Source organism: Penicillium riverlandense (assembly GCF_028828495.1).
Source record: "Penicillium riverlandense strain IBT 135883 chromosome Unknown utg000001l_segment0_segment0, whole genome shotgun sequence".
In the NCBI taxonomy this organism is placed as follows: domain Eukaryota; kingdom Fungi; phylum Ascomycota; class Eurotiomycetes; order Eurotiales; family Aspergillaceae; genus Penicillium; species Penicillium riverlandense.
This window is the reverse complement of record NW_026643194.1, coordinates 2,744,414-2,768,066: the sequence shown is the minus strand read 5'-3', so window position 1 is coordinate 2,768,066 and position 23,653 is coordinate 2,744,414. Positions and strand designations below refer to the sequence as shown.

The 23,653-nt window shown below is 51.6% G+C and overlaps 9 protein-coding genes across 9 annotated transcripts; 4 read left to right on the top strand and 5 right to left on the bottom strand.

Annotated features, from left to right (window-relative positions):
- Positions 1–207: 207 nt before the first annotated feature.
- Positions 208–663, top strand: N7474_001128 (GNAT family N-acetyltransferase; the record flags this gene model as incomplete). Its single annotated transcript, XM_057192543.1, has 1 exon — positions 208–663. The coding sequence occupies one exon, from the start codon at positions 208–210 to the stop codon at positions 661–663; it is 456 nt and encodes a 151-aa protein (XP_057057496.1).
- A 358-nt stretch (positions 664–1,021) lies between these two features.
- Positions 1,022–1,917, bottom strand: N7474_001127 (uncharacterized protein; the record flags this gene model as incomplete). The annotated part of the gene is made up of 3 exons (XM_057192542.1): positions 1,022–1,190; positions 1,237–1,314; positions 1,370–1,917. 3 exons carry the CDS (start codon positions 1,915–1,917, stop codon positions 1,022–1,024), a joined length of 795 nt encoding a protein of 264 aa, XP_057057495.1.
- A 2,826-nt stretch (positions 1,918–4,743) lies between these two features.
- On the top strand, positions 4,744–5,527 carry N7474_001126 (RlpA-like double-psi beta-barrel domain-containing protein; the record flags this gene model as incomplete). Its single annotated transcript, XM_057192541.1, has 2 exons — positions 4,744–5,093; positions 5,152–5,527. 2 exons carry the CDS (start codon positions 4,744–4,746, stop codon positions 5,525–5,527), a joined length of 726 nt encoding a protein of 241 aa, XP_057057494.1.
- A 29-nt stretch (positions 5,528–5,556) lies between these two features.
- On the bottom strand, positions 5,557–7,126 carry N7474_001125 (HesA/MoeB/ThiF family protein; the record flags this gene model as incomplete). The annotated part of the gene is made up of 3 exons (XM_057192540.1): positions 5,557–6,559; positions 6,615–6,828; positions 6,889–7,126. The coding sequence occupies 3 exons, from the start codon at positions 7,124–7,126 to the stop codon at positions 5,557–5,559; spliced, it is 1,455 nt and encodes a 484-aa protein (XP_057057493.1).
- Positions 7,127–8,679: 1,553 nt separating this feature from the next.
- Positions 8,680–10,426, bottom strand: N7474_001124 (sugar porter family MFS transporter; the record flags this gene model as incomplete). The annotated part of the gene is made up of 5 exons (XM_057192539.1): positions 8,680–8,877; positions 8,931–9,047; positions 9,099–9,407; positions 9,467–10,296; positions 10,354–10,426. The coding sequence occupies 5 exons, from the start codon at positions 10,424–10,426 to the stop codon at positions 8,680–8,682; spliced, it is 1,527 nt and encodes a 508-aa protein (XP_057057492.1).
- A 3,272-nt stretch (positions 10,427–13,698) lies between these two features.
- Positions 13,699–16,206, top strand: N7474_001123 (alpha-1,2-mannosidase family protein; the record flags this gene model as incomplete). The annotated part of the gene is made up of 5 exons (XM_057192538.1): positions 13,699–13,787; positions 13,841–14,382; positions 14,436–14,869; positions 14,926–15,692; positions 15,747–16,206. The coding sequence occupies 5 exons, from the start codon at positions 13,699–13,701 to the stop codon at positions 16,204–16,206; spliced, it is 2,292 nt and encodes a 763-aa protein (XP_057057491.1).
- A 206-nt stretch (positions 16,207–16,412) lies between these two features.
- Positions 16,413–18,797, top strand: N7474_001122 (1,4-alpha-glucan branching enzyme GLC3; the record flags this gene model as incomplete). Its single annotated transcript, XM_057192537.1, has 6 exons — positions 16,413–16,449; positions 16,500–16,624; positions 16,680–16,779; positions 16,837–16,949; positions 16,997–18,703; positions 18,771–18,797. The coding sequence occupies 6 exons, from the start codon at positions 16,413–16,415 to the stop codon at positions 18,795–18,797; spliced, it is 2,109 nt and encodes a 702-aa protein (XP_057057490.1).
- A 974-nt stretch (positions 18,798–19,771) lies between these two features.
- Positions 19,772–21,650, bottom strand: N7474_001121 (F1F0 ATP synthase subunit beta; the record flags this gene model as incomplete). The annotated part of the gene is made up of 5 exons (XM_057192536.1): positions 19,772–20,704; positions 20,761–21,120; positions 21,192–21,277; positions 21,402–21,571; positions 21,640–21,650. The coding sequence occupies 5 exons, from the start codon at positions 21,648–21,650 to the stop codon at positions 19,772–19,774; spliced, it is 1,560 nt and encodes a 519-aa protein (XP_057057489.1).
- A 965-nt stretch (positions 21,651–22,615) lies between these two features.
- On the bottom strand, positions 22,616–23,378 carry N7474_001120 (cytochrome c oxidase subunit IV family protein; the record flags this gene model as incomplete). The annotated part of the gene is made up of 3 exons (XM_057192535.1): positions 22,616–22,708; positions 22,781–22,974; positions 23,108–23,378. The coding sequence occupies 3 exons, from the start codon at positions 23,376–23,378 to the stop codon at positions 22,616–22,618; spliced, it is 558 nt and encodes a 185-aa protein (XP_057057488.1).
- Positions 23,379–23,653: the final 275 nt, after the last annotated feature.

The following is a 23,653-nucleotide window of genomic DNA, read 5'->3' as shown; positions in this document are numbered from 1 at the left end:
ACATTAATTAGGAGTTTACACATGGATGAGGGTTGATAAGGGCTTTTCTGAATGGCTCAAGGAGTTACGCAGTATTGCGAGCAGACAGCTCGGCGACGGGGAGTGCCCCCCCACTCGTTGTTTTTCCCCGCGGGAGACGCGGGGGAGTTTTCTACGCGCAGCGCAGCCAGTCCAGTCATCCTAGCATTCTTGTCCCTGCTCTTCAACATGAGTTCTCACGGTAACCCACGTCTCCCTTCGGGGTACACATTTCACTCCGGCTATCCTTCAATTCCCGAGTATTTGCATCTTCGTTCAGCCGCCGGACTCTCGGTGAAAACACCGTCCCAAGCGGCCGCCGTTCCCACGGGAAGCTGGTATGGTTGTTACATCACCTCTGACCCGACAAATGGCGACCCACAGCCGATCGGGATGGGACGCGTGATTGGGGATGGCGGCTGGTATTTCCATATCGCGGACATGGCTGTCCATCCTGAACACCAAAGGAAAGGACTTGGGGACGTAATTTTGAAGGCTCTCCTCCAGCGAATCAGCCAGGAAGCTCCATCTGATGGAAAACCCTACATTTCTTTGTTCGCAGATGAACCTGGGCGCAAGTTGTATTACAAGAATGGATTCAAGGATGCGGCGCCAGGCGCATTGGGCATGGTTTTCAAATCCTAATTATAGCGCAGGAAACCATGCAAGAAGATGTGTGAAAGCCTTGGGCCTAGATGGGCGGAGGGGAGGCGGTGGAACGCTGAGACGCCATGAGAGGGTATGAATCTATTGACCCAACAGCCTGATGAGGACTGTTGCCCAGTGTGACCTCATTGCTTGAATATACCGGGGAGGAGGGGCGTGTGTGTGAAATCATTTACCCCGACCCATCGCCGAGTTGAAGGCTAAAAATATGCATTTGGAAGTGCAGATACACACCACTGTACTCTCCCGAGGTAGTATTGTTCTCAAGCTAGTTGATCAAACGTACTAGACCAAGTGACAAATTGCCAAGTTCCTTCTGGGTATGCAATCCTCCTTCTCACCACCTCCAGCCATTGCTTGGGTCAAGTTGGAGATCCTTCGCCATGTTCGGAAGGTACTCATCCCGCTTCGAGGAGATCAGGACCAGGGCAAACATAACGAAGTTGTAGTCTTTCCATTTCGGGTCTGGATGAATGATGGCAGCCCCGCGGAAGCCGGAGATTTTGCTGCGTGTCATTAGCGTGAGATTGCAAAGGATAGAGTAGAGCATACACATCACCTGTAGACTTATCGAGTATGATCTTTGACGGGCGTGGCATGAACGGCTGGTACCCAAAACTCAGAACTTTCCTAACTCCAGTTAGCCACATATACGTGATCCTAATCATGGTTTTCAGTAACAAACTTGTAGGCCGTTTTGAAGTTGTCACGGATGATTCGTCGCTGGTTATAGGGAAGACTCCAGAACTCCTTGATATCAAGGGGATCTCCTCGAACCTTTTTCCATACAAGGTAGATGATATATCCGTTGGGGACAAGGTCGTTTGTGTCTTGCTTGCCGATTCGATACCCAAGGAGTTCGGGGGTAGCAGTACATCGTTGCTCTGTGAGACGCTTCAAGGCTTCTAGCTCCACGTGTCCATGATCCTCGGAGGCCTGTGCCTTCCGAACGCTCGAGTTGTCAAGTGCAGTGCCAGCTAGAGGGATCTGTTTGTAGATGCGCATGAAGGCGAGCTTGTTCTCGTTCCCAGCTCGTGCAAGGCGACAAAGATATTTCCCAGCGGTGTATGCGGGACCCATGCCTTCGGCGGAATCCTCTGGGGTGACCGAGTAAGGATGCTCACTGAGCTTTTCCATGACGATCCAGTCCCGATGGGGGTAAAGAACAGAGTCTGGAGGTTTCGAGCAGCGTGTAGTGATCGTTTCACCAATCATCTTGGGAAGGACTTCCATTTCGGCGATAGTGAGCGTGAAAGGGTGGAGATGGTAAGAAATGAGAAAGCGTAAAAAGGTTGGATCAAGGTGAAGATGGAAATGACGACAAAGTTGTCAGGTCAAGGGATTTAAAGTTTAAGGCCAACTTTGATGATGATGATGATGATATTCTATTAACCTATGCTACCCAGCTAGCGTCGCAATGGGAGTGCAGGCGCTTCGCCCGACCGAAGCCAGAATATATCAAGATGCTAGTAAACCCCACTCACAAAGGAAATAAAGTAAAATGGGTGAATGTAGACCTTATCCATCGATTCTATTGCCTCTCCCTCGCCCTCCTTGTTTACCTACTTGGCTATAGTATCGCATTCTCACACCGTCTTAATTAATCATAGTAGCTAGCTAGCCTCGGCTTCATACTCTCATAATCTATAACTTCTTAGTAGCTCTAGTCTTAATGCTAGATGCGTAGCGTCTTTACCGCTCTATTTATACCAGCTAGTTGTTTTACCGTCATCCCTAAGTCCGTAGTACAATGTATGAGTAGTACAGCCGCTATCTGCAGGCAGAATAATTAGCGCGGTAGTTCTAAGGTGTGGATGTGCGACTATAACATTATCCATGAATCCGACTGCTTTTTCCTAAGTTGTCTTGTAGACAGAGAACCTCCTCGTTGCGTTCTCATCAGGCGTCGCCGAACGCGTCGTATCTCTCCTCATAATTTCAATGGTCGCTGACGACTTTATAATTCAGGTTGTGTAGTCTAATGGTTAGGACCCCAGATTCTGATATACCATGTGTTCTGGTAGTCCCGGTTCGATCCCGGGCACGACCTTTTGTTTCTTTCTTTCTCTTTTTTTTATTTTTTATTTTATTTATTATCTCTCTCCTTCCCTCTAGTTCGTCGTGATATGCTACATAACTAAGACTTTAAACTAGTAGAAGGCTTGCGGGCGGTGGGGGACCGGGCACGGAGTACTCTGCGATTATACTATACAGAATGTCAAACCACATGGAAGCGCGTTATCCTCATATTTAATAATCAATAAAAGCCTAAGCAAAAAAAAAGAAAGCGATTTCTAATAAAGTAAGTCAAGGACAGGACGAGTTCCCTTTGGCTTTTAAACCTCACCCGTGTAGTCTGATCGCTAGAGTCTGTTCAGGTCAACCCGTTCCGAACAAGTCTAGCTGTAATTATACCACACATTATAGTCATACAGTGCTATCTGTGACTGACAAGGGATCTTCCGCAAGTATCCTTTTTCTCAGCACGTCGTTCATTCAGCATTTTCATAGGTAAGACAATAGTCAAACAGAAATTTGCTTAGGACGGGGACTGATCTTGGAGACCTAGGAGACGGTCACATATTGTCAGCCGCAACTAACTACTAAGACCTTATTGGTATTGCTTCCAGCAGATCATTCAATTAAAGAAGCATGTCAGGGTGGAACATGATTTCGTTATCCTGGTATCCAATTTTAGAACTCTTATCCAAAGATGACTGTCACACAATGTCATCTAACAAACATAGTGATAGCCCTCTCATCTGAGATCAAGCTACTTAATATAACCTAATATTCATCCGAATGCAGGTGTAGCAACAAGAGGCAGCCTTGTATGATATCTATGACAATTGAATCATTGCAAGTAGGTATATTTACTTTAGAAGATCTGCGTTTTGTTCTGTAGATGAATTAATCATTGTGTTTACCAGCCTGACGTGAGGAAAGGCAAGGTCGCACAATAGCAAGGCGCATGTCATGTTGCTGACAGCTGTGCTTGACACAGCGCCAAGCTGATCAAAAGCAAACTTCATCAAAAGCAAACTTCATGTGATCTTACTTTTACTTACAAGTATACAATGACTACGAAAACAAAAGTTATAAATAAGAGGTTACAGAAGCGCCAGAAAATAAGTGCATCTACGACAGCTTCAAGTTTGCAAGTGCATAGCTTTAAATTATCATTCATCCGCAAGCCACTTCGGAGAACGACAATAGATATCAATATTCAAGATGAGAATCTCTATCACCTTGATCTTCGGAATCATTTCACTTGTGGCCGCTAGCCCAGCTTTCAAGCCAGAAGCCAACTGCGGCCCTATCAATGGCAACTGCAATGACAATGATTGTAGTGGCAGCCCGTCCACTCTCACCTGTTCTGCTGTAAGGATATAGCTTTCCCCATATCATGTTTGAGGGGAGAAAACGTGCTAAGAATGAACTAGGGACCTTTTATAGGCTGCCCATGTGGCTACAATTGCGGGGGAAGCGGCCCCTGCAATCAGAATGGGTGCAATGGAGTAGATGGTCGCTGCACTGCCAATTACAAGGGCTGTTCTTGCTACTAGATCTCTATCTGATCTCTTCGGTGCAGTCTCATATGATTTAAGGAAGGGTGCCAGCTAAACCGTTAAAGCAGACCAATTGATGGTTATCGATGGAGGAATGAAAACCCCAAAGCGCTCCGAGTCAGACTCCAGGCAAATCGGGGAGTGGGTTACGATTATGTAGCCATCCCCGCTTCGTTGTGCTTTGATTGAAGCCATATTATTGGGCAACAAAAATATCATCTTAATCATTTTAAGCTGCATCACGAGCGAGCTAAATTGTTTAATGCATGCAGGCACGGTACTTGTTTCACATCCTATTCATGTTCCCTGTCAAGTGTGGCCCCCCTGAACGAGGTCCCGGCGCTTAAACTTGTACCAAGGCCGTTAGCCTCTCTCCCTCTCCAGAGTGAGATTTTAATTAACTGCCCATTGACTTCTCTCCCTCTCCCTCTCTTCTTCATCCACCGTACCTGACCAATCTTTAAATATCTGGCCCACCTTTCATGGCACAATGGATAATTACTCCCAGGAAACAAAAAGTTCGGCTGATGTGGAATCACTCGCTCCCAATCCGAAGACGCTGAGTCGCGATGGGTCTACGCCGGCTGCGCCCTGGTCGACAGTGCCCAAGCGCAAACCAGTTCCCAATCCAGCCCCAGTCCCGGAGACGACTACCGGCGTGCTTCATGGCGATGTACAAGGTGCAAGATCAAGTTCCGGCCAGAAATGGAGTTGGCCTTCGATTGATCTCTCTTTACTCTGGAGACGCCGTCGCAAACTCGTTATTATCGGTATCGCTATTGCCGTGCTACTCCTCGCATTGATCATTGGTCTTGCAGTCGGATTGACGGTGGGAAAAAAGTAAATATGCCTCCAATGCGTAATTTTTCTAATCATATCTTAATGACCGATGATACAGACATAACAGCAATCTTCCACTTCCCACCGCTAACGGCGGGCCCTACGAGGGAGACTTAACCTACTACAACCCAGGACTGGGAGCCTGCGGTATCACAAGCACAGACTCGGAGATGATCTGCGCCATATCGCACATTCTCTTCGACGCAGCATCAACAGGCTCAGACCCTAATGACAACCCGCTCTGCGGAATGAAACTGCGACTGCGCCGTGACGACAAGAGCGTGGATGTGACGATCGTGGATCGATGCGTCGGGTGCGCTGTGACAGACATCGACGTGGCCCCTGCCGTGTTTGAAAAACTGGCCGAGATTGACGATGGTCGAGTCTCCGTGAAATGGTCGTGGCTTCAGAAGCCGCCGGTGAATGTTTCTTGAATCACGAACACGATGACCACCAAGAAGAATCAATACTCCGGCCAATCCGGGTCTACTTCGTCTCGCCACGCGCGAAAGCCTCCTCGGATATCACCGATGAATCGCTGTCCGTCTTGATGTAGTCCCAAGTCTTTCATCTTTTTGACCGCAATCTGCGAGTCGTTTCCGAGACGACAGACCACATATACTGGGTGATCGGAATTGACGACTTCTGAAGGAATCCATGGGGGCAATTGACTCAGGTTATCGGCGTCGCCATTTTGAGCCTTGGACGGCGTCGAAGAAGAGAGAATGGTCGATATCGGGATGTTGATGCTGTTTTCCAGATTGCAGATCTCAAACTGGACCTTGTCCCGCACGTCAATGATGGTGGGCGCAGGAGCATTGTCTGGATACCGCTCGTGATACTCCAGCGCGGAAATGCGCTCGGTCGGACCAAGCAGCGAGGCCAGGTTCGCTGAACCACAGAAGAACACATAGTCGGTGGATCCCGACGTGATGGTATCCAACGTGACACTAGCCTCGGCGGAGCATACTGCACAGGTAGACCGGCGAGAGCGCAGACGAATGGTGCGGAAGGGAGGAGACGAATACGCCGAGAAGATATGCAGCGACGGAGGGTCCTTTGAGCTTGTCGCATCGACGGGCGGTGCAGTGATAACCTTGATCGCCTCCAGGGCCTGCAAGACACCCATCGTTCCCACGACTGGTCCGAGAATGCCTCCATCTGCACAACTGACCACGCTGTCAGCTGGCGGTGGTCTCGGAAATACGCATCGATAGCACGGCCCTCCAGTCTTGTCTCCTGGAGGTCGCGGGGGATTGTTCAGCACCATTAGCTGGCCTTCTGTACGCAGGGCAGACGCCGAGACGAGCGGTTTGCCAAGAAGTACTGCAGTATCGGAGATCAAGTAGCGGGTCGCTGGGTTGTCCGTGCAATCGAGGATAAGATCATACTCTCGAAAGATAGTCGGGGCTTCCGCAGGTGTGAGATGGGTGCGATGCGCAATGTACGTAGGATGCGGATTCAAGCTGCAAAATGAGTATCGTCAGTAATTGATATTTCGAAGGACGAGAGCGCACTTACTCTCGTAAAGACTCAATCGCGCTGTCCACCTTGTATCTCCCCACATTCTTAGTTCGATGTAGTACTTGGCGATGCAAATTCGAGGCCTCGACCGTGTCGCCGTCAATCAAGCCGATCGTTCCCACCCCTGCACCAGCCAGGTACTGTGCTGCAGGACATCCCAGCCCGCCTGCACCGACGAGCAACACCTTGGCGGATCGGAGTTTGAGCTGGCCTTGAAACTCGAGATGTTAGCTTCTTCGCGCGCACACTCCAGAAAAGAAGCGACACTAACCTTGCAAACCAACCTGCGATACTATCATCTGCCGTCCATATCGTCGATACTCGTCTGGCATCAGCGGCCAGCGTGTCGGGCCATTGCCTTTGTTTCCCGCGGTGTCGGCGCTCAGCGTCGCAGTGGCGGCCTGTTCGGCGTGAGCGAGATCGTTTTTCAATGCAGCTAGGGACGCTTCTGTTGCTGAAATCTGGGAGCGCAAGGAAGCGCAGGTGTCGTCTAGAGATGTTATTGCCATTGCATGACGAACGAGCAAGGGCAGAAGCCAAAATGTCGAGTCTGGTTCCCCGCGGAAGTGGGTCCTTATCGGTCAGGCATCAAACTACTCAATTAAGCGGAGTATCATCCTTGATCTTCTGTTGGCGAGGGAAACAAGCTTTTTTTTTTTTTTCCTACCACAGGGGGGAAAATACGCCATTAGTCTCAGCGTAGACGACCTGTTATTCACCACATTATACGTGATTGGACAGACTCAAATATGTCATTCGTTCAACGCCATGACATCCACTCTGCGCCCATTCTTCGCGATTCTTTATAAAGGGCATTCACCCCTAGTGGTAGGCATGGATACCGGGCGACATTGCCCGCGTTATATACTCCAAAGAATGCCGAAAAAGCTTATCCCAGTAAATTGGTTACTAGTGTGGTTTTCGCGACTCTACCAGGTTATCGTATCACTATCCTAACGTGCCCAGACGCTTCTGATAGTCATGATCCTAATGTGAAAGGCGATAAAGAAAAAGACGATTGTTTTTCCGACCCAGGGGAACTTTTATTGCATAGGAAGCTCGTTGTAGTTGACGATAAGAAACTTGTTACCTAGCGAGTAGGTAACTTCTCACGATTGTGTCTGACCCCAAACCACGACCACCACCGAAATAATGCATTAGATAACACCGATAAATCCAGAGCGTAGAAGATAAGCTCATTAGTACAATCTCAGAAACTGCTAGCGACACTGTTCAGAACGATATGTAGCTGGAGTATCAGGTCTAGGCTATCGCATTTTCCTCTGGAATTGTGACGTATGTGCAGAGAGCGACTACCGAAGGAATGAACTATAGAGAGGGTTGCAGCTCGTGTTTTAAGATGGTTTTCCTTTTTGGCCCTTAGGACAGGTACTAGCGTATTATAGTAGTGCATAGTCATATGTATGTAATTGGTGAGAGCTGAACCCTTCGGGGCAATAGGGCAATGTACACCTTCGGTAAATCTTTTTTTGCCCTACTATGCCCATTCTAGAACGAAATCCGGCCCATTCCTACCCCGTAGTCGTCGTAGCTCTACCGAACCTGTGGCCTACTTGGAGCGAGAAGAAGGTTGTCCTGCCTGTTCGTTACGGTGTTGAAGAGACTGAGGAATGCTAGCTGATCCAGTTCGGCTTTATGGTCGCAATAGTAAAATGTCCGTTTATCCTTCCTTTTACTCTAGCAAACTAGGTGTGTGGAAAGAGCAAGTAGTGTAGAAGTTGAGTTTTGAGGGCAACGTTGTCGAAGATCCAGACACGGCGAACTTACTGAGCTACCTTCTATTTGCTCTATAGAATCGAGCTAGCGATTGTATGTAGGTTGTGCTGGCTGCCGTCATAATGTCGGACATGCCGTTTAGCCAAGCTCCTGTTCAATAGGCTTATTCAATAAAAGATATAGACCAGTAATAATTACTTGGCAATAAGCACATTTCAAATTTATGCTTTCCTCTTATGAAAGCAGTGAGGATACTCAGTTAATGCGAAGCTGAGTATGATGATAATATTCCGGATATACATAGAGACATCACTCGCAAACCAAGCTACTTGTACTCTGTATGCTCAGCATGCGCCAAGTCACTCTTCTGCATGGTACTCTCCACATCAGCGCGTCTCTGCTCCTCATCAATAGCACCGAAGACAAGGTCCATCTCTTCCAGCGTGCGGCCCTTGGTTTCCTTGAAGAAGAGAACAATGAAAATACCCATCGCGAAACAGAACACACCGAACATAATAAAAGTCTTTCCAGAAAAGTTAGCGGTGGTCAAAATTGCCTGGATTTCAAAGAACATACCTTCCAGTGAATACTATTGATAGCATGGGGAGTGACTTCGGTGATAACGAAGTTGAATAGCCATTGTGTGGCGGCACCGAGGCCGACACCATAAGAGCGGAGACGGGTTGGGAAGATCTAGGCAGAATGTCAGCGGAGGTCTAGTAAAAATAGGAAATGAAAACATACCTCGCCCAGATACACCCACGGCGTCGGGCCCCAAGAGGCCGAGTATCCAATCACATACAGGTAAATCATCACCACCATACCGATCGACGCCGGTGAAACAGTCTTTGCTTTTACGTTAGGAGGATGAGTAGCCAGAACGGCGCCGATGATGAACATCATAACGGACATCCAGGCTGCACCACCGATCAAGCTCTTCTTTCGCCCCCAGCGGTCAATGCCAATCAACAGGAAAATTCCAGTCGCGATCACCTTGACAGTTCCGTAGATGCCAGTAGCAAACAGGGAAGCAGAAGTCTCAGACAAACCGACCTGTTAATTGTGTCAGAAGTGTTTCCATAAAAGAGATGAGAATGTGGAAGGGAACCCACGGTCTGGAAAATCTCAGGCGCATAGTATCCAATAGAGTTGGTGCCCGAGAATTGTTGCCAGAACATAAGAACAAAAGCCAAGAAGAAGCGGTATCGGTTGCTCTTCTGTAGGCATTCTTTCCAGGTGACACCCTCCGTGGCCGCCAACTCTTCCTGAATAGCAGCGTTGATCTCCGCAATCTCCTTGCGGACTGGCGCACTATCCTGGGGCTCGTTGCGGATGTAGGCAAGCGAATCCAGGGCCTCCTCATGACGGCCCTGCTTCATCAGCCAACGCGGAGACTCCTTCAAAAAGAAAAGACCGATGAACATCAGGCCACCTGGAATCAGTTGGATGGCGACGGGAATGCGCCATTGGCTCGTTCCTTCGGGGATATGCAGCGAGACGCCATAGTCCAACCAGTAGGCGAAGGTGCTGCCAATAACCAAAAACTCCTGGAAGAGACCTGCCACGCGGCCACGAGTCTCCGGGGGACAGTTCTCGCTGACGAAAACCGGGGTGATGCTGGACATGCCGCCGATTCCCAGACCGGCAACCACACGTCCGCCGTAAATCATCCCAATCTCGTGATGGGCGCCAACTTGAATGGCAGCGCCAACCAGGAAGATCATGCAAAAGATCATTAGCGAGTATCGGCGGCCGATGCGATCGTTGAGGAAAGCGGCGAAGATTGAGCCGAAGAAACAGCCCGCTGTCAGTAGGGACACTACGTTGGACGACACCGCCGCGTTTTTGGTGTTGGCAAAACCTGATGATTCTGTAGGTAGGCCAAAGTCCTTCTTGAAGCTGTCAAGAGCCAGGACACTACCCATCACACCCGTGTCATAGCCTGAAAACGAGGTATATCAGTCAAGAGGGGTAGGTAATTGGTCTGAGCGATACTCACCAAAAAGCAGGGAGCCCACATAGGCGACTGAGGTGAGGATGTACACCCGATAATTCTTGAAGAACGGCGCCATAGCGGTGACTTGTCTCGTGTGGCAGACTGGGGAAAAGCCTGGAGCAAACCAAATCCGGGAGCCACCCTCTTTTATATTCAATCGCCGGCTTAGACCGACAAGCCAAGAGCCCCATACTGGGAACCCAGCTGTGCGCTAGACATAATTACATACTGAGCTTCGGGTGGCTTTCACACACCCCAGACGGTTGGCTGCGCGGGTTGGCGGGGTGGCTTGATTGGGACAAATGGGAGAAATTGAGCGGGGTGATCCGTTGAATTTGCGCAGGGGATTGGACAATCGCAGACCCCTGAAGTGGTTTTTCCGTCCACTCAGACGCCCTGGCGTGAACGCAGTTGCCGTGGCGCGGTGGAGTTAGGGTCGGGCCTGGGGCCCCGCGGGGCACTGTGATTCATGGAAGAATCAAAGCCTTTTCTTCCGGAGATCCACATTCGACGACGCAAGATGCTTTTGATATAAAATCTAGGACACAGTCGTCGTCATTGAATTGTCGAGCATCTTCAAGGAAGTAATTCTGTCACTTCTGATAGATAATGTAAGTTGGCCGACGACGGCCGTATGTTGCATCGCGCTCGGTCCTCATGTTCAATTGCCGTCGGCGATAGAAAATATCAATAGCCGACACTCCGTCATTTCTCAAAGGCCTCAATCCTCTCGGCTGGTTGCTCAAACACGTGCGAGAAGTTAATTACCAATAATACTTCTCGATTCCATGGATATGTCAACACTCCACCTGTCTCTGCGCTCAAAATCAAAAATCTGTGGGGGCGAAAGGTCAGATCTACTCGGATTATTGGCTTTGCCCAACATTATTGCAAATACTGTTGGCTGCACTCGATTTCAATATCAGACACAATCAGTATCAGGGCCGACTAGAAAAAGAATTACAAGTAAATCTTATAGTATGAGTGTTAAAAATCATTCAACAATCAAACTCATTAAGTACTCAGCGACGCTAGGTGGTCTCCAAGAAGGCTTGGCTACGAGACACGGCATATGCAACCTGTAAGCTGACACATCAATAACGCCGTTGTCTTCACGATCGCTACCCTCGCAGGAAAACCGAGAACGTGTTTGCATCGTCCAGGAACGAGCGAGGATAGTGGTGCCGAGCTTAACATCTCCAACTTTTGTACATCAGTTATCATTAAGCCGGCCAGGCTCTCCGCGAATCTCGATAGTCAAGAACAAGTCTAGAGACAGCCCTTATTCGGATTATCGCTCTTTATGAGCCACGTCCGTTTGGTCAGCTTCTTGCTGAGTCAAGGAATACCGCTATATCGTTGGCTCAACCGTCATCCCGGTCCGGTATCCAATCCAGCTGGTCCTCCATGCAAGCCCCATCTGCGTCTTCCCAACTGATGAGGGGTTTAACCCGACGACTGTTAATACGCCAATTGTACAGTCATTTCCTTTGTCAGCTCTACCAGCCCTCCGTTTCTCTATATATAATCAGTCTGCAAGCTTTCTGTTTTTATCTTCTCTACAGCGATCAATACATTCGATTCTTTGATTGATTTCTCTGTCCTCGTTCGACGTCTTCCTCGTATCTGCATTCCAAGACTTCTTGACCAATTTATCAACATTCATGTTGCGAAGCACGGAACACACTGGACCGCGATCTTACAGCACGCTTCACATGAACAGTCTGCTGTGTACTTTGATCTTGAGATGTAGTAGGGTCTGGAAATGTCGGAGGTTGTGAATAAGTCTGATACGACCCTTGATCAGGACCGTCTTATTCAAGCACTCACCTTTCAAACAGAAATTCGCGGTCTGAAGGCTGTCCTGTAGGTGGTTGATCCACACGTCTCGACCGGAGAGCAGGTTTCTCGTGCGGGTCACAAACTGCGCGATGTAGTTTGAGAAGACCTTGTTGAGTCAGTCCTTTCTCTTCATGTCCTCGTCGAAGTTGTCCAAGGCCCCGGTGATACTTTCCCTGTTCGCCTGCACAGTAAGGAAGCACACCACCAGGCTCTTCTTTGCGTTCAGCCAGGCGGCCATTCATTTTGGGCCAAAGAGTCCGCTACGTGCATGTCCGATTTCAGTTTCCTTCTGCCATTTCTTTTCGAAAGCGTCTTTCTCGCCAAAACTACACGCCATTTTGGTTGATGGGGTGGAAGCGTGGTGTCGATCTCACGTTCGATAAGAAGAAGCTGGAATGCAAGAAAATTACCGCGAAGACATCATTATCTCGATCTCACAGAAGCTCGCGAGGTCCATACTTTCTGGTACTGCTAGTTCCATTTGGCTCTGTTCCGGCCATCATATCGCCGGCACTAGTAAATATTTGCCATTCAAAGTTTCTTTAACTAACCCAATCGATCTCGGAATCGGCATTTTGGAATTACGCGAGCCGTCCCAGCGTCTCCCATACTTTTCGTAGTATCTTCTTTGCTGGTGGCGCTGTCGAAATCTTTATCCGGTAACGGACATCAGCCAATGGATTGAGAAGAATACTACCATGTAAGAGGTATAGTACTAGCACAAGTGTATTAAGCTTGATCTAACGATGCTTAGCTTCTCGGGGTTAATAATGGCCTGGATAATATTAACGTTGCCGGCGACTAACTACGTTAACTCGAGGCACGTGTGTCAGCCACATACGTATAAACCAACTAATCAACAAGCGCTTCAAGAATAGTACAAGAATTGAGATTTAGTTATTACTTCATTAGGGCATTAGGGCCGGGCTCGCCGGATACGATCATGTACGTTAGTATGTATGTAGCATGGGTCAGGGGTAAGAGGCGGGGTGTTACCACGGGTCAGCTCACAATTGCAGGGATTGTATCCATTATTATTGTGAACGTGCACAGTATATAGGATCGAAACAACATATCCTATCCGACCAGTAATTTGCCGATCGTATCAACTGCCCGTTCCTGAATTTCTAAAAATAATGATACATTGAGATTTGGCCAGTGAGAATCGGCAACCTGCGGGGGCCGGGTCCATAATAAACCCGAGCCTAGCATTATTCCTGTTCACTAGCGACGCGGTTGGGGCCGACAGTAACATTGGAGATTTGGGGGGCCTTGAACTTTTTTAGGCAAATTTCGAAGGTCTGGCAGTGGCAAACCCCCGATTGATATTCCCGTCAGCATCGCAATTGGATCTTAAGCACAGATATTTCCCATAAGGCTGTTTCCTTTCTTTTTGTTGCTGCAGCCACGGCGATGAGCAAAGGCAGTCACTGTTGCCAAGACTGAAGCTATCAATCAGCTCCCCCTTTTTTCAGCATACGTCATTAGGGCATCGCGAAAGCAATCATGAAGAGGGGAAATGCTCTCCAGGACCTCACCCTGGGAGCGATGGCTCTGTCCGTTGGGCAGGACTACAGTCAATATGTCGATATATTGTGAGTTGCTTGTATTTGTGTTTTTGGGAGATATGGCTGACAACGCGAACCAGTATGGGGACCAACACCGTGGGCAACAACTTCCCCGGTGCCGTACGACCATTCGGGATGGTCAAGCTCGGTCCGGATCTGTACGTCGAGGGCACAGATTCGTACGCGGGGTATCTGTCCACGGGCAATTTCTCCGGGTTCAGCATGATGCACGAGCAAGGCACCGGCGGCGCGCCCAAATACGGAACCGTTTCGCAACTCCCGCTGGTTGGCGATATCAGTGATCCCCTTGCCAATATCACCGTCTCGCGCTCCGGAACGGACTCGGGCTCCGTGGGCTACTACAAGGCCACGACGGGGCAGGATGTCACCGTCGAATTGGCCTCCACGGCTCGCGCTGGGATGTATCGCTATAGCTTCCCTCCAGGGTCGCAGAATAATGTTCTGGTTGATGTCTCGCATGTGCTTCCCTCGTACCGTGGGATGGGCCTCAGTCAAAATTATGAAGGCGGAGAACTCGAGGTCTTCGATGACGGTCATTACGAGGGCCACGGCGTGTACAACAATGGGTGGAATGAAGCCCCAGACTGGACGATCTATTTCTGTGAGTGACGGCTCCAATGGAAACTTCTCACAGCCGCTGACAATTGTTCGCAGGTGGCCATTTCAGCTCCACCCCCACCAGTAGCAAGCTCTATACAGCTACAGGCTCTGGATCGAGCGTGCAGCAGTCCGGCAGCTCTGTCTCCTCAACATCGAATTCGACCCGAGTAGGCGGGCTTTTCACCTTCAAAGACCAAGATGTGGTTTCTCGCGTTGGGATCTCCTGGATTTCCACTGAGCAGGCGTGTGACAACGTGGCTAATGAGATTCCCAAAGGCACAAACTTCGAGGCTGTTGTCTCGGATGCCGTCGCCGAATGGAACTTGAAGGTCCTGTCCAAGGTCACCACAACCAACACCAACCAGACAACGCTCAACCTGCTGTACTCATCTCTCTATTTCATGCATCTGATCCCCACGAACCAAACCGGCGAGAATCCCGGCTGGACATCATCCGAGCCATATTATTCCGATATCTTCACTTTCTGGGTACGTGTGTGTAACTGTCTGCAAGGAACCAAAGTCAACTGACATGACACCCGCAGGATCTGTTTCGATGTGGTACAGCGTTGATGCAAGTCTTGCAGCCAAAGGCGTATGAAGAACAGATTCGCTCCTTGATCGATATCTGGCGAAATGTCGGGTGGATGCCCGATGCACGCTCTTCAAACTACAACGGCCGCTCCCAAGGTGGATCCAATGCAGACAACGTCCTGGCCGATGCCTACGTCAAGGGCGTGCGCGGCGCCGTCGACTGGGAAGACGGGTACAAGGCCTTGCTCGCCGATGCAGAGCACACGCCGCCGAATTATCCAGTTGATCCCATGGCGCCAGACTCCTCGACCCACGAGGGTCGGGGCGCGCTTCCGGATTGGATCAGTCTGGGCTATATCAGTCCCCGATTTACTCGCGCCGGCACTCGGGCCGTGGAGTATTCCTGCAACGACTTTGGTGTGCATCAAGTAGCAACGGGACTGAAGAAGCACCAGGACGCGAAGAAATACCTCGGGCGCTCACGCAACTGGCGCAACCATTGGGATCCGGACCAGACCTCGCTGGGCTTCTCCGGGTTTCTCGTGCCGCGCAATTCCTCTGGTTTTATTCCCAGCGACCCGTTGGCAAACGACGGCTACTGGGGCGATCCCTTCTACGAGGCCAATTCATGGGCATACTCCTGGAACGCCGTGCATGATATGGAGCATATGATTGATCTGATCGGAGGCCCTGAGAGGACGGTCGATCGGCTGAACACGATGTTCCTCGACGGCGCCAGTGGATCGAGCGGGACGATCTTCGATCCCACTAACGAACCGTGAGTGATTCTTCCCAAGCAATCGTGCTTTTCACATACTGACCGGCCCGACAGAATGTTCAATGTGCCGTATCTGTATAACTACGTAGGCCGACAGGACTTGTCCGTCAAGCAGTCACGCACGGTAGCCAAAGCCCACTATAGCACAGGGCCAGCAGGTCTTCCTGGCAACAGCGATGCGGGCGCTATGCAGACCTGGCTGCTCTGGAACATGATCGGACTGTATCCCGTCACGGGCCAAACCACCTTCCTGATCCATTCGCCGTGGTTCGAGTCGTTGACAATCGACCTGGGCGAGGACAAGACGCTGAAAGTTACATCGACCGGCGGGGATGGCAACGGGGATTCCAACTATTACGTGCAGTCCCTGAAAGTGAACGGCAAGAAGTGGACGCGGAACTGGCTGACCTGGGATGATGTCTTTGCGAACGGTGGCACGCTCGAGTTCGAGCTGGGCGCGAACGCCGTCAACTGGAGCACGGGCGCGCTGCCTCCGAGTCCGGCGTCTGTTTAAGTCGATTGCAGCTGTACATAGTGGATTTGTGGAATCCTACTCCGTAAATAAATAAATGTGTGGAACTAACTATCTCCCAAAACGGTGACCATCACCCTGATCCGATAACGCCCCGATAACAACGTCACATGTTGAGCTAGGACCCCTCTCTTTCTCTCTTCGCCCCGTCGTCATTGATTCTTTCTTCCTCTTTTCTACAACCCGCAATGGCTGATTCGACTCAAGTCCCTGCAGATGGCACAGGTGTGTTGGTTCCTCCCCGCAGTTCGGGGCCCGTTACTGACCATCGTTAGGCGTGCTCAAGCTCGATCCGTACCTGGAGCCCCATACCGATGCCCTGAAACACAGGTACGCTCTGGTGGAAACATGGGCCAAAACCATCAATGAATCCGAGGGAGGACTGGAGAAGTTCAGCAGGGTGAATTGATCGCGACTACATATTGGGAGGGCTAGTACTGACATGGTGGTCTCAGGGCTACGAAACCTTCGGTCTCCATGCGCGCCCCAACGGCGAGATCGTGTACAGAGAATGGGCACCCAATGCGGTTGAGGCGTCACTGGTTGGCGATTTCAGTACGTGTGGCAATCCTGAGGTGTTATGCTTGAGGGCAATTTACTGAGACATGGTAGACAACTGGGATGCCGCTGCCAACCCCATGACCAAATCCGGCTTTGGCGTCTGGGACGTTACGGTACCCCCGAAAGATGGCGGGCCCGCGATTCCCCACGAGAGCAAAATCAAGGTACGTCGCTAACATGTCTTAACATAGCAAGCTAATGCTCGGATTAGATCACAATGGTTCTCCCCAGCGGAGAGCGCATCTACCGGATTCCCGCCTGGATCAAACGGGTCGTCCAGGACCTGAACGTCTCGCCCGCCTACGATGCGGTGTTCTGGAACCCACCAGCAAACGAAGTGTATCAGTTCAAGCACGCGCGGCCCAAGAAGCCCGCGAGCTTGCGCATCTACGAGGCTCACGTTGGCATCTCGTCGCCGGAGTCCAAAGTCGCCACATACAAGGAATTCACGCAGAACATGCTGCCTCGCATCAAGTACTTGGGGTACAACGCAATCCAGCTCATGGCTATCATGGAGCATGCCTACTACGCCAGCTTCGGCTACCAAATTAACAACTTCTTTGCGGCGAGCAGTCGGTACGGCTCGCCGGAAGACTTGAAGGAGTTGATCGACACAGCGCACGGTATGGGCCTGGTGGTTCTCCTGGATGTGGTCCACAGCCACGCCTCGAAGAATGTGCTGGATGGACTGAACGAGTTCGATGGAACGGACCATCTCTATTTCCACGCGGGCGGAAAGGGTCGTCATGATCAGTGGGACAGCCGGCTGTTCAACTATGGGAGCCATGAAGTGCTGCGGTTCCTTCTGAGTAACCTGCGTTTCTGGATGGAGGAATACCAGTTTGATGGATTCCGTTTTGACGGCGTCACCAGCATGCTCTACCTGCATCATGGCATCGGAACGTACGTACAAATCTCCCGTGAAATGTCTCAATCCACTAATTTCTGCAGGGGCTTTTCCGGCGGATACCACGAGTATTTTGGCCCAGGAGTCGACGAGGAGGGCGTCACGTACCTCACTCTGGCCAACGAAATGCTCCACACGCTCTACCCAGAGTGCATCACCGTGGCCGAGGACGTCTCCGGCATGCCGGCACTGTGTCTCCCGCACTCCTTGGGGGGTGTCGGATTCGACTACCGTCTCGCCATGGCTGTACCAGACATGTACATCAAGCTCCTGAAAGAGAAGTCCGACAATGAGTGGGACATCGGCAATCTCTCATTCACGCTCACCAACCGCCGCCACGGCGAGAAGACGATCGCCTACGCCGAAAGCCATGACCAGGCTCTAGTCGGCGACAAGTCGCTGATGATGTGGCTCTGCGACAAAGAGATGTACACACACATGTCCGTACTGACGGAATTCACCCCGGTCATCGAACGCGGCATGGCCCTCCACAAAATGATCCGGCTAGTCACCCACAGCCTCGGCGGCGAGGGCTACCTCAATTTCGAAGGCAACGAATTCGGACACCCGGAATGGCTCGACTTCCCGCGCGCCGGCAACCAAAACTCCTTCTGGTACGCGCGGCGCCAGCTGAATCTCACCGAGGACAAGCTGCTGCGATACCATTTCCTGAACGACTTTGACCGCGCCATGCAGTTGACCGAAGAGAAGTACGGCTGGCTGCACGCGCCGCAGGCGTATATCAGTCTCAAGCACGAGGGCGATAAGGTGCTTGCCTTTGAGCGCGCTGGCCTGCTTTGGATCTTCAATTTCCATCCCCAGGAGAGCTTCACGGATTACCGGGTTGGTGTTGATGTCCCTGGCACGTACCGCATTGTGCTTGATACGGATGATCAGGCGTTCGGGGGCCTGGGTCGTAATCTGAAGGAGACGCGCTTCTTCACGACCGATATGCCGTGGAATGGGCGCAACAATTTTGTGCAAGTTTACCTTCCTACTCGTACGGCTCTGGTAAGTTATTTTCTTTTCTGTGGTATAACTGCTTTAATCAATCGGTACTGATATGCTTTCACCGCAGGTCCTCGCACTGGAAGACACCCTGTGATTTACTCCAATGTTACTTTCCTGATCTTTCCCGCTCTTCACAGCTACAAAACACGAACAGAGCCTTGGACGACGGGATTGACGACGCCTCGGGCAATCGATATGGCATTTCTCACGACGGAATTTACGGTTAGAATTAGCATGTTCTTCTTTTCTCTTTTTGTTTTCCTGTGGTTTTGTCCATCCATCCATTCCTTTATCAATACAATCAATCCTCCGGATGTATCTAGTATCTTGGTGCTTCTTAATAGCAATGCGTACGCACAGCTGTCCAATCCAGGCGAACACACAGTCTGATGGAGCGTGGCAGAACGAGGACCATTGACCCTACCATATCTGTCTTTGACCTAGGTCAGGTAGGATAAACCCCGTAACCTTAATCAACCCTTAATCTGGAAGATCCATACCTTTAGCGGTGACTATGGAATACCACTTACTACGACTACTAGATGATTATTGGCATCGACAAAGGAAAACAATTTGTATGGACCAAGATCAAGATCGCCGGACAGGCGGAGGATTTTCCAGCTCTAGATACACAAATAATGAAACACAAGCGCCGGCAGAGGTACCCATGCCGTGCTTAAAGGAAAAGAGGCAATAGCATCCGAATGGCCAGCCACAAAACCAAGCCCTCGCCCACACTCTCAGTCAAGTCAGTCACTCGCCCAGTCAACTCATTCATGCACCCTGGTGTCTTTCTTCTCCCATCGTTCTAAAGTAACTCCTTGGCTTCACACACGACAAACAGAAACATAGACTCGACAGTCAAATCCCTTTTGTTTTTTTCTCTTTTAGATCGAGTACTATACACGTATCGAAAAGGGAAAAGAGACAGTCGGGTGTGGGAGTAACAGGATGAGACAAAGGAAAAAGAAGAAACACACGACCAGGGGGCAGAGTAGTTAGGCAAGGAGACATACACGAGAGGGTAAGGGGGGCAGCTCTAGCTAGCACACAAAGACAAAATTACATCTAAGACGAACCCTCGAGCTCAGCCAGGATCTTCTCACCCTTGGCGCGGGCGGACTCGAAGTCGCCGACCATGTAGAAGGCGTTCTCGGGGAGATCGTCTCCCTCACCAGCGATGATGGCCTTGAAGCTGCGGATGGTGTCCTTCAGGTCGACCAGGGTACCCTCGATACCAGTGAAGACCTGGGCGACGGCGAAGGGCTGGGACAGGAAACGCTGCAGCTTACGGGCGCGCTCGACGGTGAGCTTATCGGCCTCGGACAACTCGTCCATACCCAGAATGGCGATGATGTCCTGCAGCGACTTGTACTCCTGGAGCATCTGCTGGACGCGGGTGGCGGTGTTGTAGTGGTCCTCACCGATGACACGGGGGTCCAACATACGGGACTTGGAGTCCAGCGGGTCGACAGCCGGGTAGATACCCAACTCGGAGATACCACGGGACAACACAGTGGTGGCGTCCAGATGGGCGAAGGTGGTGGCGGGGGCAGGGTCAGTCAGATCGTCAGCGGGCACGTAGACGGCCTGGACGGAGGTGATAGAGCCCTTCTGGGTGGTGGTGATACGCTCCTGCATGACACCCATGTCGACGGCCAGGGTGGGCTGGTAACCGACGGCCGAGGGGATACGGCCCAGCAGGGCAGACACCTCGGAACCGGCCTGGGTGAAACGGAAAATGTTGTCAATGAAGAGCAGCACGTCCTGACCCTCCTCGTCACGGAAGTACTCGGCGATGGTCAGACCGGTCAGGGCGACACGGGCACGGGCACCTGGGGGCTCGTTCATCTGACCGAACACCAGGGCGACCTTGGATTCACCCTCGAGCTGGATGACACCAGTCTCCTGCATCTCGTGGTACAGATCGTTACCCTCACGGGTACGCTCACCGACACCACAGAAGACGGAGTAACCACCGTGAGCCTTGGCAATGTTGTTCTAAAAAGGAATGGTCAGCAAGGAAGGGGCCAATTACGACCAGAGACAGAACTTACGATCAACTCCTGGATGAACACAGTCTTGCCGACACCGGCACCACCGAACAGACCAATCTTACCACCACGGGCGTAGGGGGCAAGCAGGTCGACGACCTTGATACCGGTGACCAGAATCTCGGCCGAGGTCGACTGCTCGACGAACGCAGGGGGATCAGCGTGGATGGGAGAGAACTTGGTAGCCTTGACGGGGCCACGCTCGTCAATGGGGTCACCAGTGACGTTGATGATACGGCCGAGGGTTGCCGGGCCGACGGGGATCTTGATGGGAGCGCCGGTGTCGTGGGCGGCAGCACCACGGGTCAGACCCTCAGTACCGTCCATAGCAATGGCACGGACGACATTCTCACCCAAGTGTTGCTGTTGGGGGGAGGTGATGTTAGCTTGCGGGGATCCTTCACCGAGGAAATCAACCAATCAGGATCACGTACCGCGACCTCCAGGACCAGCTTCTGGCCGTTGTTCTCGGTCTCAATGGCGTTCAGAATGGCAGGCAGCTTGTCGCCCTCGAACTTGACTGTAGCACGGCGATGATATTGTCAGATGGAATCGATCGCGATGGCTGGGGGGATGGATGGAGGTCCAGGAAAAAGATTTTCGCGAGGGCCTCCAAAGGGGGGTTCGGGCGGGAGCCAACATACCGTCAACGACGGCACCAATGACCTGGTGAATCTTTCCAGTCTGGACGGCACTCGAGCTGGCGAGGCGGGCAGACAGGGCCGGCAGGGCATTGGAGCGGAGAGGCTGGAAGGCGCGAGCGACGGGGGCCGGGCGGGCAAAAGCAGCCCTCCCGAAGGACCGGGCGAGACCGCTGCGAGGGAGAATTAGCATGGAAGAAAAGGAGGATGAGGGCAATGGATGCGAGAAGGGGTTCCATACCTCTTGAACATGATGGCGGTGAAGTGATGGGATGGGGGGAGGAGGTTCAAGGGGAGGGAGGATGGGGATTGGGGGAAGGGAAAAAGGGAAGAAAGAGGACAAGGCAGAGGTTGCGAGGGTGGACGGGGCGCCGGACTCTGCCCTAGCCTTTCCGGGGTGGTTTTTCCGAAGGTCCCGACATGAGCCGAGGGTGGTGAGGGTTATAGTAGTTGGGTGTCCTGTTTTATTTTGATTCTACTATGCTTTTACTACTATAATCATTCTTGTCATGATGGAGGGCATCGCGAGACACTGCAGTGTGTGTGGTGTCGGGCCACACTGGTTGCCCGGGAATTCGCGCACAAATGGGGGCTTGGCACCCGGATGCATCACCACAACAGAGGTAGGTGATGGAGGAGGAGCTGGAAACCCATAGACCAAGGAGTAGAAAATAATAGTAATACGAGAACAACACTAGTACGGTGCGGGAAATGCCCATGACTGGGTTCTCACATCCATTGACTCTCCCGGTGGTGGACAGGGAGCTGTCCCAGCTGGCCTGGAAATCTCTGACGTGTGTGGGAGACTCGATTCCATTTCGGGAACAATGACGGAACACGAGGACAACCAGCACCAGAACGGCCATAGATCAAATTGTTCTCGAGTCGAGCACTCTAACACTGACGCAGAGAAATATCAATTGCCCACGATGGACGCTCCATCTGTCTGCAACTCGTGCTGCTGCACGTCAGCTGGCTTCTCCGCACCAGTTCCGGCTCGCTCCGTAGACACTACAGGCAAGTATAAACCACGCATTTACATATACAACAGAGGATGAAAAAACGAATGTCTATGGCTACAAAGGAGATACATTGGATTATAGCACAGTACGGGATACACGCGTTTTGGAATGCGAGGCCAAAAAAAAAAGAGACAAGTGAGCAACCCGCCAGCAGCGCGCACACGGGGGCACGCCTGTGTCTTCCTACCAGCCAATTTATGACTTGTCGGCGGCGGACGGGCTCTGGACGAAGCCCTTGCCCTCGTAGCCCTCGGCGCTGATGCCGTGGATGGGGTTGATTTTCTCGCTCTGCAGAACGGTATCATGTTAGATCGGGAACGAACAACGGGGGCAAACCCTCGAATGGAGGATACTACATACCTTGGCGTACTCGTTGGAGGCCTCCTGCCACTCCTTGCTCATGGTCTTGGGCAGCGGCTTGCCCATCAGGTGGATGCCGTAGAAGATGACCAGGGACGCGACGGTGAGCTGGGTCACCTTGGAAAGGATCTTCCAGCCCTCACCCTTGGGGGTCTCGGCGCGGGGACCGTGAGGGCCGAATGCGATCCAGTAAGCTATAGAATAGAGGTATCAGCAAGTGTTGTAGACAGAATCTTTCTTAAGACAACCTCGGATAACCGGGGGAAACTTAAGGGGGGAAGCCGACGGGCCCTCTGGAAGAAACGAGCGAGAGGAAGGTGAACATACCGGCCTTCTTCTCCTGAACGGTCATCTGGTGCCAGTCGACCTTCATGCGGTCACGAAGCTGCATCCACAGCTCGGCCTGCTCCTGAGGAGGCATGCCCTCCCAGCGCTTCTCGATGCCGGCGAGGGTAGGGTTGGCGATGGCGTGGTCGGAAGCGGAGCGAGTCTGCTGGGCAGCGACGGCGGTCTTCGAGGCGTGCAGGCAGGCCATTGGGCCCGAGCGGAGGGCGGCCGCGCTGCGAGGTGCAGCTTGGGAGATGGTGCGAAGAAACATTGTGCGGTCGGCGGGAGTTGGGTGTCTGTGACCGGGTCGAAGGGGAAGTCAATTGGGAGGGATTGGCGGGCCGTGCAGCACGGGCAGCGGATCCTCTGTATGGTTTGGTTGGAAAACCAGAGACAGAGGTGCAGGTGGTGAGTTGGGAGGGGAGAGGGTGAAGTTCGCTGTTTCGGTCGCTGGCGTGGGAAGGTCGGGAACTCGCGGGCGCTGATTGGTTGGGTCATGTGATATAGTGTCACGTGTTGTTCTCGACAAGTATGTCTTTCAGGATG